Here is a 16,161-nt window from a genome sequence, read left to right as displayed (position 1 = left end):
GGCTGATATTTTATACGAAGGAACAATCATTTACATGGATGATATATGTAGTTATGGTATAGATTTTGAAACTGCTTATGCGAACCTTGAAAAAACTTTACAAAGACTAGAGAAAATGAACATGAAACTTAAAACTACAAAATGTCGATTTTTTATGGAAGAAGTAGAAATGCTAGGTCATAAAATTTCTCGTAAAGGGATTGAGCCATTAAAAAAGAATGTGGAGGCGGTATTAAACTACCCAAAGCCAAAAACGGTAAGACAAGTAAGAGGATTCAACCAATTGTGCTCATATTATCGAAAATTTATAAAGAACTTTTCAAAAATAGCCTTACCATTGACAAATTTGACGAGAGGTGATCCAAAAGGGAATGAAAAAGTCGAATGGGGGCCTGATCAGGAAGAGGCATTTCAAGCATTAAAAAAGGCTATCACATCAAAACCAGTGTTGGAAATTTACCATGAGGACAGAGAAACTATCTTGGAGATAGATGCTTCAAAAGTAGCTATTGGAGCAGTGTTATGTCAGGTGAATGAAAGTGGTCAGAAAAAACCGATAGCCTATTTTAGTAAAAAGATGCCTGAAAAGAAGAGAGTGGATTGTGCGTACGACCTGGAATTAACAGCGTTAACGGAGTCAGTTACACACTTTCGAGAGTATCTGTATGGGAAGAAATTTACGGTACTAACGGATCATGATGCCCTAACACATACGTCAAAAATACAAGAACCATCAAAAAGACTTGCAAGGATGATCCTCAAACTATCAGAGTATGACTATGAAATCAAACACATTAGTGGTGTAAAAAATAGCGTACCAGACAGCCTATCGAGAGTAGAAATTGAAGAACATGTAAACAGTGTGAGTGTAGCAAAGAATGTATTGAAAAACCCAGATGTAAAAAATATTATCGAAGAGCAAAAAAATGACAGATTTTGTGTAGGAATAAAAAATGCTCTAGAAAAGAAGCCAGATAGAAATAAATACTCAAAAGAAGAAATAAAAAAGTTCGATAGGTGGAGTCGAAGGTATGAAATAGAGGATGGGTGTCTAAAGTACCGAATTTTTAACCGACAAGAAAAGAAAAAACTAATTGTAATCCCAGAGAATGTGAAGGAAAAGGTTATGCAAGAGGCACACAACAGCCTATTAGGAGGTATACACCAGGGAATACAAAAAGCGTATGGGCGAATCAAGAATCTGTACTACTGGAAGAACATGTATACAAACCTAGAAAAATACATAAAAACGTGTGTATCATGTCAGATGAGAAAAGAGGAGAAAAAGAAAAACGGATTGATGCAACATGTGAAGATTGAAAAATGCAGAGTGATGGGACATTTGATGATTGACTTTATAGGCCCAGTTACAAAAAGTGAAGGTAGGGAGTATATTTTGGTAGGTACAGACGTATGCACAAAATTTGGAATAGCGAAACCAGTGCCAAGGGCAACTGCTGAAAATGTCATCACATTTTTGATGGAAATTGTCACAAGATACGGTTTACCTGAGAAAATTTCAACAGACCGGGGAACACATTTCAAAAACAAGGACTTAAGCGAAGTATGCGAAAAGTTGGGAATAGAACTTGTGCACAGCACAGCATATAGCCCACAATCACAAGGGTCAGTTGAACGTTTCAATGGCACGCTATGTAGAGCACTTGGCCACTACGTAAACGATGACCAAAATAATTGGGCTAGATACGTACCATACGTAACTTATTCGTATAATACAACGCCTATGAGTCAACTAAATGGACTTAGTCCATATTATGTGATGTTTGGGCAAGAACCCAACACCCCATTAAAAAATGGTCTGAAAATTAACAACATTCAAAGAGAAAACAGAAGAATGAAGGAAATTGAAAAATTACAAAAAATTAGGAACGAAATACCTAAATTAATCTACGAAAGTCAAGAAAAGAATAAAATGTATTACGATAGAAAGCATAAATTCGTAGAATTTGAAAAAGGTGATAAAGTATTGATTGAAAATCCATTTAGAGACAAAAAAAAATTCAGTCCAAAATACACAGGTCCGTATGAAGTCATTCAAAAACTCAGTGACGTAAATTATGTGGTGAAAATTCCTCATAGAGGGGGAGAAAAAGAAGAGATCATACACATTAGGAGGATGAAGGAGTTTAGGTCAAGATAAAGACAGTCAGGTCAAATAGACAGGAGAGGTAAAAATCCGAGATTGAGAATTGAAAAATTTCAGTTCAATTAGAATAGGTAAGTTCAATGCCATGGGTGACGGCCGCACCTTAGCTGAGAATTAGATAGGAAAGGTACATGATCGAAATACAAAACAATATAGCAAAGTAAACAAATTGAAGGTAGAAATGTGTATGGTTATGAAAAAGACACGTAAATCAAAACAATAACAAAAACTGAGAGTAGGAAAATATGTACTACAATATCTATGGAAAACGAATACATAAACCATTAATGGTGATAGAGAGCTACGATTAGCAACTCGAAAAGTAATCAATTGTGAAAATTTAATCGTCATAAATTTGTGATTTTAATCGCCATAAATTCGTGATAATTATTTGACAAACGAAAAGTGACAAAGTGCTGTGAGTAGCAACTCATATAGTAGTCAAATTGTGAACATTTAATCGTTATAAAGTCGTGAAATTAATTGTCAAACGAAGAAAAACGTAAAAAAAAATAATGTTCGGGAAAATTATTTTGTGTGCTGGGATCCTACAAGCAGTCCAAGCAATCACTACAGAGATACATAGTGGATTAGTATTCAAAAAACTCGAAAATGCTGTTCTATATGAATCATCAATTCCAATACTCTATGAGATAGACTACCCAATTCCCAGAAAAATAACTGTTTAAACATATCGAAAAAGAACATGCGAGGATCTCACTGGCAATGAAACAGACCTAGGAATGTGTGAAATAATGAAGAAAAACGATGAAATTATCAAAGAAATGGACCACTACTTGAACACTGAATTAGCCAGTCAGCAATTTCGACATGAGAGTGGACACCAGCATGAGCGGAGGAAGCGAGGGGTGCAGTTCTTAGGAGATGCACTAGCATGGTGCTGCAATATAATCACTGAAAAGCAGACGAAACCAATATACCACAATGAAAAAACTTTAACAAAAGGATTTTATCGTCTCAAAAGCCAAGTCATAGAAGAACATGCAGCTCTATTCAATGTAACAACCCAGATAAACCAGTTTATGATGACCACTGAGCAAAGGACAAAACAGTCAGGTGAAGTTATGGAATTATTAAAAAATGTTATGGTGAAAGAAAAGGACAAGACTGATAGGGAAATAATTGATTTAATAAGCATTTTAGGGTCTCTATACAGTATGCTGGAAAATCAGTTTAGCATTAATTTTTTCAAAGAAACAGTAAATCACTGCAAAAAGAACCTAATTCCTCCTGAAATTATCAATAGAAAAACTTTAAAAAAAGATTTGATCAAATTAAATGAAGAATTGAATAAACTAAATAAAGTAACTGCAATAGAAACACATAATATACTCGAATACTATTCATTACCTATAGCACAATGTCAATTCTCGGAAAACCACCTAGCCATCCAAATAAAAATCCCAATTAAAAATAATAATCAAATTTGGAACCTATATAATTTTAAAACTATTCCTTTTACCTATGAAAATAAAGTATGTAAGGTAAATGTAGACGAATTTCTCATAGCTCATGAGGTAAATGAAAATGAGGTAACTAAGGTGAGAAAAGATAACTGTGAAAACAATGACTACTGTTATATGAATAGATACGAAATCACAAGTGGGAATGAGGAGTGTGTCAAAGCCATGTTTAAAAAAGTTGAGAAAGGAAAACTGAACAAAGTATGCGAGTTTGAATGTGTTGAGAAGGAAGAGACAGTCGTTGCAAAGATAGGACCAAGTGAATATGTGTTATCAAACTATAAGGGGGAGATCAAGTTATATAATCCGAGTACGAGAAATCATAAGACTATTATTGGAACGAATGAAGGCAGTTTACGATTGAAAGTTCCGTGCGGATACCAGGTGAGAGAACAACTTGAAGGGAGAGAAAGGACGATCATAAGTGAAGAGATACCATGCAACAAAGAGGTATTGGAAGAAGAGAAGATGGTAGTGCCAGTGCAATGGACAAAATTAGAGGGAGCGAGTGTGGCTATTGAAGGGAGAATAGAATTTGCGAAAATGAATGACATACTAGATAAAAAGTGGAACGAGAGTGTGCCCATTAAATTTAACAAAGAGATCGAGAGAAGGCTAGGGGATGTAAAAATCGAAGAATACCGGGGAAAAGGGGATTTTCTAGTAATTATACTACTTATATGGAACATCCTCTTAACCTTGGGTCTACTAGCTACTACAATCATAGGATTTAAATATGTTATGTACATTAAAAATACGCGAATAAAATTAGATACTGCAATTGAAACCCACAATAATTTATAAGAATGTATATAAAATTACTAAAATAGATAGGTTAAGTATACGTAATGCTGTGAGGACACAGCCTAAAAAAGTACAGGGAATATGTAGAGGGATACGTGACTACGTGAGGTTTAAATAAAAATAAGATAATAAGATATGCACGTAGTTTAGATATACCACCTAATATTTATATGAGCTAGCCATGATAATTGTACAGTTGAATTAATAAAACAATTGCCGAAACGTATTCGAGTCGTTTTTTTGTTATTACAGTACTACGTAATTTTATCTCATTTCTCGCTATACTCTGCACACTCATATCCACTTGTATCAGTCTTTTCGCATCACCTGATGAAGGCAATGTGTGCCGAAACGTAAATTTTCGCGATAAAAAATATATTATGTACTACCTAATCAAGTTATTCTACCAATTTTTTTTCTATAGACTGTTGAAAATTTTTGTGTGACGTTCGTCACATATTGACGTATATGTGCAGTGAATTTATATTCCATTTCATAGACATGTCTCAAGGAACGTACATTTACAAGGATTTAGATCCCAAATCAGAGAAAATATTGAGTGAAACTTTTACCTCACAGTTCAGAAAAAATAATGTAAAATACGAAGGTTTTTTCTTTTCTCAAACAATCAAAAATTTTGCTGATGCGATCAGAAAAATGGAAATTCGAGACGATGATATTTGGGTGTGTACTTTTCCAAAAGCTGGTAAGTTTTTAGAAGCTTGATTTTAAATTGTTTGAAAAATATTACATTACACCTTTCCTTCTTCAAGATAAACTTACTCTACGTATAGGAATGCGTTTCAATTCCAACGCATCAGAATAAAATGAATTATGCGTTTGTTGCATGCAGGAACAACTTGGACTCAAGAAATGGTTTGGTGCTTAGCGAATGGGCAAGACCACAGAGCTGTCCAAAAACACATTAATCAACGATTTCCATTTTTTGAGTGAGTGCATTTCAAAACTACCTATACTAGGCTCGATCTATAAAATCAATTTTTTTTTGGTAGCTTTGGAAGTGAAATCGCATTATTATATATGTACAGTCGGCCCCGCTTATTATGGTCGCATTTGTCCTAGGCAAATTGATTTTATCAAGCGGGTGATTTTATAAAGCGAACTTTTGAAAAAACACTATTTTCACATAAAAAAATTTACTACAACTTCACAATGTACATGCACACTAAAAAGATGGATTAAAATTCCGATAGGTACTCCCAAATTCGCGATTTAGGTACATAACATATCTATTTTTCAAATTTTCAAATGTTTAGACATTTTTCCCTTTATCATCACTTGAGAGAAAGTTGTTAGAAATCAAAATTTAAAAATAAGAGAATAATAAGTGAAAAATTCCAAAATTTTTGATTCAAAGTATGAAAAAACAAGCCATTTTCCCAAAAATACCTCAATATTTTCACAAAATTATTCTGCTAAGCGGGGAGTTTGATTACATTAAACGAGTGATTTTCTGTGTAATTAGGTACAAAAAATCGGGACCAAGCCATTTGATTGCATTAAACGGGTGATTTTATTAAGCGGATCCATAATAAGCGGGGCCGACTGTAGGTACTTATACGAAAATTGATCGAATTTACAAGTTTGTGTTCATATATGCCCAATATCTGCAGCGTGGACAGAAATATCGAGTATCTCTCGCCCTTCCCCTGTAAAAGTTTCGTGTTGGATATAAATGGTCAAGTCATGGTCACAGTGAACAGTAGAAATATGTAGTAGTAGCACATGATTGGTTGATGATAAGATTCGTCCAAATCCAATCACATGCATTTATGATCTGGGTTATTATTCCACTGATTTCACGTTGCCAACTTATTTTTTTAAAACAAAAAACTTTCGTTTGGAGTGCTCTGCTCGATATTTTTCAACACGCTATATGCTATTGCGAGCAGACGTACGTTATGATGAATATAAAGGTAATAGTATTTTCATTCTACCATTAAATTTGATTGTGTAAGACGGGATCTCATGAGATTATTTATTTTCTAAATAATGCAAATTACATTTTTCATATTGTAAGTGTCGCAGGTTTTCCACTTTAATCGATTTTGCGGATACAGAATTTCCTGTTCCAGTAAATTCAGTCGAAGATGTTGAAAAATTAGCTTCTCCTCGGTTCATAAAAACACATCTACCATTTAACCTATTGCCGGAAAAATTGCAGAATTTTTCAACCAACGCCAAAGTAAACTTCAATTCATGATTTTTAACAAGATTGATATCGCAGATACGAGTATAAGTCAGCTATGCTGTGATTGGCTATAGTAGCATTGACGAACAATCAAGTTTCAGCTGTACTGTACCTACTTACCTAAAATTTTTTGTGAATTTTCAATTTCTTGTAGAGGTACACGATGTAATGTTATAACTTTTAGAGCCAAAAATCCAACTGTTGACAGTTGAACTCCATCAGCTAATTTCAACCTATGGCTGAAATTTCGGCTAAATTATTGAGTAAATATCTATCTACGGATTTTAGGTCATTCATGTCTTGAGAAACCCAAGAGATACGTTGATTTCATATTATCATCATTACAGAACAGGCCACGATTACAAAGGATCTTTTTCTCAATTCGCGGAGTTGTTTTTAAAAGGATTAGGTAAGTAAGTCTATGCAATATACGAGTATAGGTACGAGTGGTTTATTTACACAAAGTTTGATAATCGAACGACAGGGCGGATTTTGACCAAATTCAAGAGACTTTCATTTCGAGTTGGAAGTTACCCACAAAAAATGTTAGTTCCTGAAGTGCCCCTGGAGAAGACATTTTGACCCCCAAAGAGTGGGCATTTTCGAAAATATCGTGTTTTTTTTCATTTCTGTCGCTACACAACCTGTTTTGGGGAAAATAGCCCAGTCTCAAATGAAAGTACCTCTGTATTTGAGATTCTACGCCGATCTACCATTCATTTGATTTTTCCCAAAACAGGTTGTGTAGCGACACGAGCGAAAAAACCACGATTTTTAAATAAAAAATACTCACTTATGTTTGTTGACCCAAATCCCCCTTCAGTGGAGTCTCTAGAGCTATTTTTTTGGGGTAACTTTCAACTCAAAACGAATGTCTCTGTTGAATTTGTTCAAAATTCGCCTGATTCTTTTTTGGTGGTTTATCCGGTCTAATGTAGTACGTATTATACCTACTAAATCTACTAAATATCTTTTTTTTTTTAGTATATTTCGGACCATTTCCAGCTCATTTGAAAGGATATCTAGCACATGAGAAAAATCCAAAAATCTTATTTCTGAAATACGAGGAAATGCAAAAAGTAGGTACAGTAACGTCATCATTTTCATACAACAGCGTAACTACCCGATGAAGGAAAAATTCAACGTTTTTTAATTCTTTTTCACGATTTAAAATCAGTAATTCACAAAACAGCAAATTTCATTGGCAAGAGCATCAGTGAAAGAGAAATGGAAAAGTTACTGGACCATTTATCGTTTTCCAGCATGAAACAAAATCCAGCAGTAAATTATGCCTTAAGCTTGGAAATGAGAAAAAAATTAAACTTGATCAGCGAAGATGATGGGCATTTTATGCGTCGAGGGATTGTTGGAGATTGGAAGGAAAACTTGAATTCTGAATTGCGCGAAAAGTTTCAGAAATGGGAGGAAGAAACTATGAGTGGAATTCACTTTACCTTTTCTGCTTAATGTCTAAAATCATTTACAACGAAGCATTGCAAAGAAAATTGTTTTAATTTGATAAATTATATATAAGAACAGCTACACACATTTTAATTTAATCGTCTATTCAATAAAGCATGAAAAATTACATGTAGGTACCTATAGGTACCTATAAATAATACTTATATGTGATGCGCTGAGCGATACCTACTGTACCATTTCCGAAAAAATTTGAGATAATCGCAATTTCAGAAAAAAAGGCAATTGATATTTTATTTTTCCATCAGTTTAAAACATTTTAAAAATTTTTCTTCATCGTTCGAAAGCTCAAGAAAAACAGTATTCAATAAACTTGAAAAACTAAAAAAAAATTCCTACATAAGCGGTATGGTATCGCTCAGTGGTCACATAATGTTAATTTATTCGCATTGACCATCATATCCGGTGCTAACAGTGCCAGTACCATTGGCATAGACACAAGCGCGGATATTTCCACGTATCCTGCAAGTCAATATTTGTTTTTGTTTTAATACTCGACCCAAAAACAATACATACACGGAGGCACAAACGGCTGTAGAATTTGCAACAACATTCTGGCAGATTGCAGCCCAGTCGGACTTGTCCCAACCACAGATATTTGCCCTGTAAAATAACACGTTCATGATTAAGTACAGCAATTATTGTTTAGTAAAAACAAAGGTAGGTAAATGTAGATAATAATGGTGCTAAAATTTACAATAAGTTTTATTTTTAGGTGGCCTAAGTAAGTTAAAAGTTTGAAAAATCTAGTAAATAGGTAAATGGAAGTTCAGAATCTTTGTCACAGCATTTAAACCTACACGGTTGCATGAAAGTGAATGAAACTTTCGCAGTACATTCGTGGCCCATTAAAAATTGTTTTTTCAAAGTTTCAATTCGAAAAGCTGCAATAATTTTCAACGTTTTTGTGACATTACTGGCACTGGCCAACTTACACTTCTGTACCTACTACCTATGTACTTGAATTTGAGTAAAACTTCCACGCTAAAGGTTCATTTCTATACCCCAAATAAGCTGATGTTGTATACGAATTTTTTATTGGGCAAATTCATCAGTGTTGGCGTTGGCAGTACTGGGAGTAATCTCAGCTTCGATGCGATACTTACCTGGCTGTTCTTCTTATCTGGGTGCTCTCCTGTTTACTACCTCGTTGATTTTAGTTTATAGACGCGACTTCGATGATATTCTTGATTGATGATATTTTTATACTTTTATAACGAATATATTTCCGTTTATTTCTCGATGTGTTTATTATTATTTGAATATACGATTAGTCCTACATGGTAGACAGAAGCGTAGGTTTCGATTCGTTGCTTGTTTTTTAACATTTCGGTAGTGATTGTGTACTTGTGTAAACTTCATTCGGACAAGATGGAGGCTATAATAAATCCTATAGTGGATCGTATCAAAGCTGAGCTGGAAAGTTTTATGCGATCGACAATCAGTGTTCCTGTGAGCAGCTCAGTAAGTAATCAGATTTCTAATCCGATTTCGAATGCGAATCCGATTTCGTTAGTGGGCAATTTGCCAAACTACTTTTTCATGCCGCCACCACCACCACCTCCGGTGACATCTGCTGTTCCGGTGACTTCGGCAGTTCCGATATCAGTATCAATTACATCCAGCGCATCTGATATGCCGCGACTTACGGTGACAACGTTTAGTAAACCTGCTGGTCGTTATGTGACAGCTCATAAATTGGTGAATTTACATACCACTGCTGCAAATGTGGTTTCGAGTAGCACCACATCCGCATCTTTAAGGCAACCTATCATGTCAACGGGTGCCTCCGCAGTACCGATGCCACCACCGGTGGGAAATATTGGATGTGCTCCGCTAACCTTCAATTCTATGTTCCCGAATATCGATTATAAGCTGACGGAGAAAAGTAGCTACCGAAATTGGCGGCAGATGCTGTTTGACGAATTAAGAGTACGCAGACTTAATGATATTGTGGATGCTTCAGTTCCGCGACCGAATACAAGATTCGATGACTCCATTCGGAAAGCGACTACTCGTTTACTCATAGTAGGTCGCCTTGACGAACACCACCAGCGTTTAGTCGAAAACATCAGGGAACCGGCCGAAATCATAAAATGGTTGGATAATGAGAAACTGCCAATATCGGAGAACTTACGAGAAGCTCTCTTTCAGAAAATCACGAACTTACGTTTTGAACCGTTTATTGACGAGCCGTCGAAGTTTACCAGGCAATTGGAGGATTTATTCGAACGAAGTAAAGAAGCAGGCATGGTGTGGACGGACGATTTCAAAAAGAGTATGCTGTTACATAAAATAAAGAAGGCGCGCAGCGACATATCGATGTCCAACCTAACGAGTAAAACCAACTACCAGATGATCAAAAAATGGCTATGTGACGAAGAGGCGACTGAGAAGGAGCTCAAGGCAGTAACCTCAACGGCGGCTTCAACAGGGGTTCATTTTGCCTCTGCCAATTCTTCGAACTCGAATGGAAGAGGAAGAAATTTACGAAACAATCGACGTGGCGATAGACGTGAACAAAACAACGATCGACGTGGGGAGCGACGTGAACAATACGATGATCGAGATCGACGTGGCGATAGACGTGAGCAATTCGACGATCGACGTGGCGAGAGACGTGAACGTGAAGACAATCGACGTGGTTCCTATCAGCGCAATTACGACTCGAGAGATTCCTATCAGAACCGTAACTCATCCGAAGGCAACCATTATGGAAGGTGTCGAAAATGTAACATGAGAGGTCATGCGATGAAAGACTGCAAGACGAATGGGTCTTATTGCTACTGCTGCAGAAAAGTAACCGATCATATTGCGAAGAACTGCCCCGAGCGTAAATCCGATGAAAAGTCTGGTAAATCTGGGTCCGGTCAAGGGAAAGGCGATAGCGGTGGAAAATCTATGATGGTCCGAGGCGATAGAAATTTCGAATTAAATTCGAAGTATTATTATCCTGACGACTGCCTTAACTCGGCGGGTAAGTGTTTCATGACAGCAGTACTGTCAGTCAATTTTATAATCGACTCTGGGGCAAGTTATCATTTGACAAATGAGCGGCGAATTCTCTCCAAGGTAAGAAAGTTGAGTAAACTAGCGGTAATAGATTGCGCTAAGAAAGGACAGGAGTCTGTTCTGAGTATAGAGGAGTTAGGTGAGTTTCATACTTACACTGTTTTAGGTAAGCCAATTACTTTTACAAATGTCTTATATTCTTCAGAAGTTTCTGAAAATCTGCTGAGTTTACGGCAGCTGGTACAACAAGGTGCGACATTTGATGGAAGTTCGCTATATTTTTATATCAGAGATGGAAATTCTGGTGACATAATTATTAGAGCTCAGTTTCAATCTCCGTTCTGGGTCAGTGATCTGCGTGTTCGTAATCCAAATGAAGTGGCTATGTTAGCTAATGCTGATGGAGGAGGTCCAAGTCCAACGCTTCCGACGATTCGTGAAAACTTGGGTCTTCTATGGCATACGAGATTGGCGCACGCTTCGCTAGGTTATCTTGAACTATATAAATCGAAGATGGTGATTTTGAAAAATGTAACTTTTGGTAAGGATATTATGGATTGTCAACCTTGTGCGTTAGCTAAGGTTCACAGGAACCCTTCGAAGAAGAAACGTCAGCGGAGTAAGATAGCTTTACAACGAGTTCATTCTGACGTGATGGGCCCTATAACACCTCTATCATTCCCAGGTAAACGTAGGTATGTGATAACATTTATAGATGATTTCTCGAGGTTCGCAATGGTATTTGTGATGTGTTATAAAAGTGATGCAGCTGACTGCTTTAGAAAGTACTTAGATGAGATGCGTAGAATGTTGGGAAAAGATGTTAAGGTACGGTACTTACGTACGGACGGAGGTACCGAATATTCAGGTGAGATGGGAAGGTTATTGAAACAGGAGAAGATTGAGATAGAGGTAGCTGAACCGGATACCCCAACTCATAATGGTGTTGCAGAAAGAATCAATCGGACTTTGCGCGAAAAGACAACAGCGATGCTGAGCGATTCGGGAATCCCAATGTCCTTGTGGGACCATGCTATATCTCAGGCTGTTTATATCTACAATCGAACTCCTCACAAATCGAACGGTTTTAAGACACCTTATGAAGTATTTTGTGGTGAAACTCCTGATTTATCGTTTATACGCCGGTTTGGTTGTCTGGCCATTCCGAAGAAAACTAGAGAGGATTATGAGAAATTTGATGAAAGAGGTATTAGAGGTGTAGTTTTGAACAATACTAGAAGTGGTTATCGAATTTTGTTACCTTCGAGGAAAATTATAGAACGTAAAGATGTTGAGTTTATTGAAAATATTACGTATAGAGATTTATTGAAAAGTAAAGATGTTGTTTTCGATTTTAGTTCAGACGAAACTGAAACTGATATTAACTGGCACGACACGGTAGAACGAGAAACTACCAACGAAGAGGTAAGTGTAGAAGTACCCAGCAAGACTTCTGGTGAATTGAATGTTGTCCCAAGTACTAGTGGTCAAAACGATGACTCTGATGAATTTGACATTGAGAACGTCGAAGAAACTGTGATTTTTGATGACTCGTCTAACGATACGTTTTTAGCTTTTGATCGTGTTACAGCATTACGTGCATGCTTACTCGAAGATGAAAAGGATCCAATGACTTACGCTGAAGCTTTAGACCGTACTGATCGTGAGTATTGGATAAAAGCCATGGAAGATGAAATGGCGTCTTTAGAAAGAAATGATGCGTGGGATTTAGTTGTACCGCCCAAAGGGGTGAATATCTTAGATTCTAGATGGGTATTTTGTAGGAAAACTAACGAGAATGATTCTTCAATACGATATAAGGCACGTTTGGTTATACGTGGATTCAAAGATAGAGAAGTGTACGATATAGGAGATGTGTACTCTCCGGTGGCTAGTAAACACACAGTTAGGGTAATTCTTGCGCTTGCAAATAAAGAAGGTTGGTCGATTATTCAATTAGATGTTATTACTGCCTTTCTTAATGGCAGATTGAAAACTACGGTATATATGCATCCGCCTGAAGGAATGGAAGTTGATGAAGGCCTGGTTTGTGCTTTAAAATGTGCTTTGTATGGGCTCAAGATTAGTCCGTTAACTTGGTTTCGTAGGTTCGATGAAGCAGCCAAGAAAATGCAGTTTACCAATCATCCAAATGAGCCATGTGTGTATATCTGGCGAAGGAAACATTTGGTGGTAATTTTAGTACTTTATGTAGACTAGTGTTGGGCAAATTCGCGAATATTCTTTTTTTGCTTGCGCATGCGCAAGAATATGCGCATATTCTTGCGCATATTCCGCAGATTCTTTTCAAAAAATTAGAAAATTATTGCCTAGTTTAGAGATAATAGGGAAAAGGTTTTGGTAACTTTCAAATTATTGAGGAAAATTGGAAATTTATAAAGAAAAGTAGTTGTAAAACTTGTAAATTGTGGAAAATTGTAGAAAAATCTTCAAATTTTTTGAAAAAAGTCCCGATTTTTATTTTTTTGAGAGAATATTCTCCAAGCGTTTGAGAATATTCGCGAATATTCGCGAATATTCTCAGATTATGCGCATTGAGAATATTCTCAGGCCAACACTAATGTAGACGATTTCCTAATCACAGGTAATTGTAAAGATAAGATTGTTGAGACGATTAGACGTTTAAAAGAGGAATTTCAAGTAAAAGAGTTAGGTTCTCCTAAAAAGTTTCTTGGTTTGGAAATTGCTAGATCGGAAGAATATCAAACGTTGACTTTGACTCAAACTAGTTTTATTAATTGTGTGTTGAAACGCTTTAACGCGTTGAATTTGCCAGCTGTTCATACTCCAGCTTTAACTCGAAATTGTGAAAAGAAAAGTAAGTCAGAGAAGAAAACACCGGAATGGAATCCTGGTAAGCCTACGCCTGGCAAGTCTTTGTTTAGGGAAATTACTGGCTCGTTATTACATCTAGCCAACGGTACTAGACCAGATATTATGTTCGCTACGAATGTGCTATGTCAACATCAAAGTAATCCTCAGCCCGAAGACTGGGAACGTGCTCAGAGAATTCTTCAGTATCTGAAAGGAACGGCAGAGCTAGGGCTAACTTATAGAGGGGTGATTAAGAAAGAAGGTGTATTTGTAGATGCGTACACCGATGCGTCGTTAGGGACTGGAGAAGAAGGTTGCTCTATTACAGGCTATTTTGTGCGAGCGTACGGTGATCCGGTTGTTTGGCGTACGAGAAAACAGTCGGTACCAGCGGGTTCCTCAGCTGAAGCGGAATATTTCGCTCTATCCATGTGTTCGAAGGATGCTGTCATTACGGTAGATTTATTAGAACGTTTAACGAAGAATAGACATGGACCAGCTCTCATTCATAGTGATTGTCAGCCTGCTCTCGCTATCGCTAAAACAACTGGAGCTCCCAAGCTCAGGCATATAGCTAAACTCAATTATCACATAGTTAGAGATTTTGTCAAGGGTAACAAGATTATTTTGAGATTCGTTAAGTCGGAAGATCAGCCGGCTGATGCCCTCACGAAAGCTCTTGCCTCAGGTCGATTTCAAGAACATTGCAGCTGTCTGCTCAATATGTAACATAATTTTTGTATTTCAGGCCATTATTAATTCGAAGACGATAGTTCCATTAGTTCCTATGTTTACGATGTACGTTATTGATCTCCGCCTCTCCGCTAAGATTAAAGGGGTGTGTTGGCGTTGGCAGTACTGGGAGTAATCTCAGCTTCGATGCGATACTTACCTGGCTGTTCTTCTTATCTGGGTGCTCTCCTGTTTACTACCTCGTTGATTTTAGTTTATAGACGCGACTTCGATGATATTCTTGATTGATGATATTTTTATACTTTTATAACGAATATATTTCCGTTTATTTCTCGATGTGTTTATTATTATTTGAATATACGATTAGTCCTACAATCAGCAATGATTCTTTTTTTCAGAAGTTCAATTTTTGAAAGAGGAAAACAAACAGGCTTGAGTGAATTAAGGGCGAACGCATTCGACAAGGAAATGTTATTTCATATGAAGAGTTCATTTTTCAGGTCAATTCGACGCTCTGTACAAACAATTGAATATTTACCTAGGCGTAAATGTAAACATGGTACAAATAATATTAGAGCTTCTGCTGCTCTAAACTGAATCATCAATCTGCGTCAATTCCACGAATAATTTTTCATGTTTTTGCCTATGCGATGGTGCGTACTTACTTATTCCTGATGAAAAAATATTCCAGAAATGGGAGGAAAAAATTATGAAAGAGATTGATTTTACATTTTCTGTTCGAATCTTATTTAATAATCAGGTACCTACCTAGTTTCTGTAAATCATTGCAAAGAAAATCGTTTTTTACCGAATAAATCATGAAGAATTATGATTTGAGTCATGTTTTCTCAATTGCATAGGATCTTGGAGGATGATTCGCGAAATTGGGTACAAAGAAAGATTTGATTTCGAAAACACATCGAACCTCTGATACCAAAAATTTGTCAATCGAATCTCCAAAAATATTTTCATAACAATCTTATACGTTTATAAAGATCCTACTTACAAGAGTAGTAAAATTGTATGCAAAATGTTATCAAAAATTTCAAAGTTGTATACCTTCCTATCTCAATGTAAGGAGCCTAAATTAGATAACCAGGTCAAAAGATAAAAAATCTTATCAAAAACATAATTATGTGTGAAATCTCGAAATCATTTTCACGAGTAAAATTTTTCAGTAAGAATTTTATCTCAATTAGGTACGTTACCTATCATCGTTGTATAAAATGTGGCTTATTTCGATTGCATAATTTTCGTACCTACAAACAATATGTTTAGTCAAACGGTATCGTTTTTATTACACTTAGTTTTCATACAGTATTGTTCTCCCATTTTTATCCAACCCGATGTTACACCCGATACCAATTTTTCGCCAGCACCCGAAAATCAAGGCAAAAATTACAATCAAGAAGTAGAAATAATTTGGGATCGTAAATTTTTGGGTAAATATAAAAAAGGTCGATTTGAAATCATCA

At 36.3% G+C, this 16,161-nt stretch overlaps 1 protein-coding gene and 1 long non-coding RNA gene across 2 annotated transcripts; one reads left to right on the top strand and one right to left on the bottom strand.

The window, feature by feature from the left end:
* The first annotated feature begins 4,756 nt into the window (after nucleotides 1–4,756).
* On the top strand, nucleotides 4,757–8,211 carry LOC135844593 (luciferin sulfotransferase-like). The gene is made up of 6 exons (XM_065362825.1): nucleotides 4,757–5,161; nucleotides 5,309–5,405; nucleotides 6,505–6,661; nucleotides 6,956–7,076; nucleotides 7,652–7,747; nucleotides 7,833–8,211. The coding sequence occupies exons 1-6, from the start codon at nucleotides 4,924–4,926 to the stop codon at nucleotides 8,132–8,134; spliced, it is 1,011 nt and encodes a 336-aa protein (XP_065218897.1). The 5' UTR covers nucleotides 4,757–4,923; the 3' UTR covers nucleotides 8,135–8,211.
* Nucleotides 8,212–8,344: 133 nt separating this feature from the next.
* On the bottom strand, nucleotides 8,345–15,699 carry LOC135844594 (uncharacterized). The gene is made up of 3 exons (XR_010558575.1): nucleotides 15,455–15,699; nucleotides 15,225–15,357; nucleotides 8,345–8,749 (listed from the first exon to the last, which is right to left on the bottom strand). It is a non-coding gene; the product is annotated as an uncharacterized LOC135844594 (long non-coding RNA).
* Between the last annotated feature and the right edge of the window lie 462 nt (nucleotides 15,700–16,161).

The sequence above is a fragment of the Planococcus citri genome, chromosome 4, assembly GCF_950023065.1.
Source record: "Planococcus citri chromosome 4, ihPlaCitr1.1, whole genome shotgun sequence".
Lineage (NCBI taxonomy): Eukaryota > Metazoa > Arthropoda > Insecta > Hemiptera > Pseudococcidae > Planococcus > Planococcus citri.
This window is presented reverse-complemented; position numbering and strand designations above follow the sequence as displayed.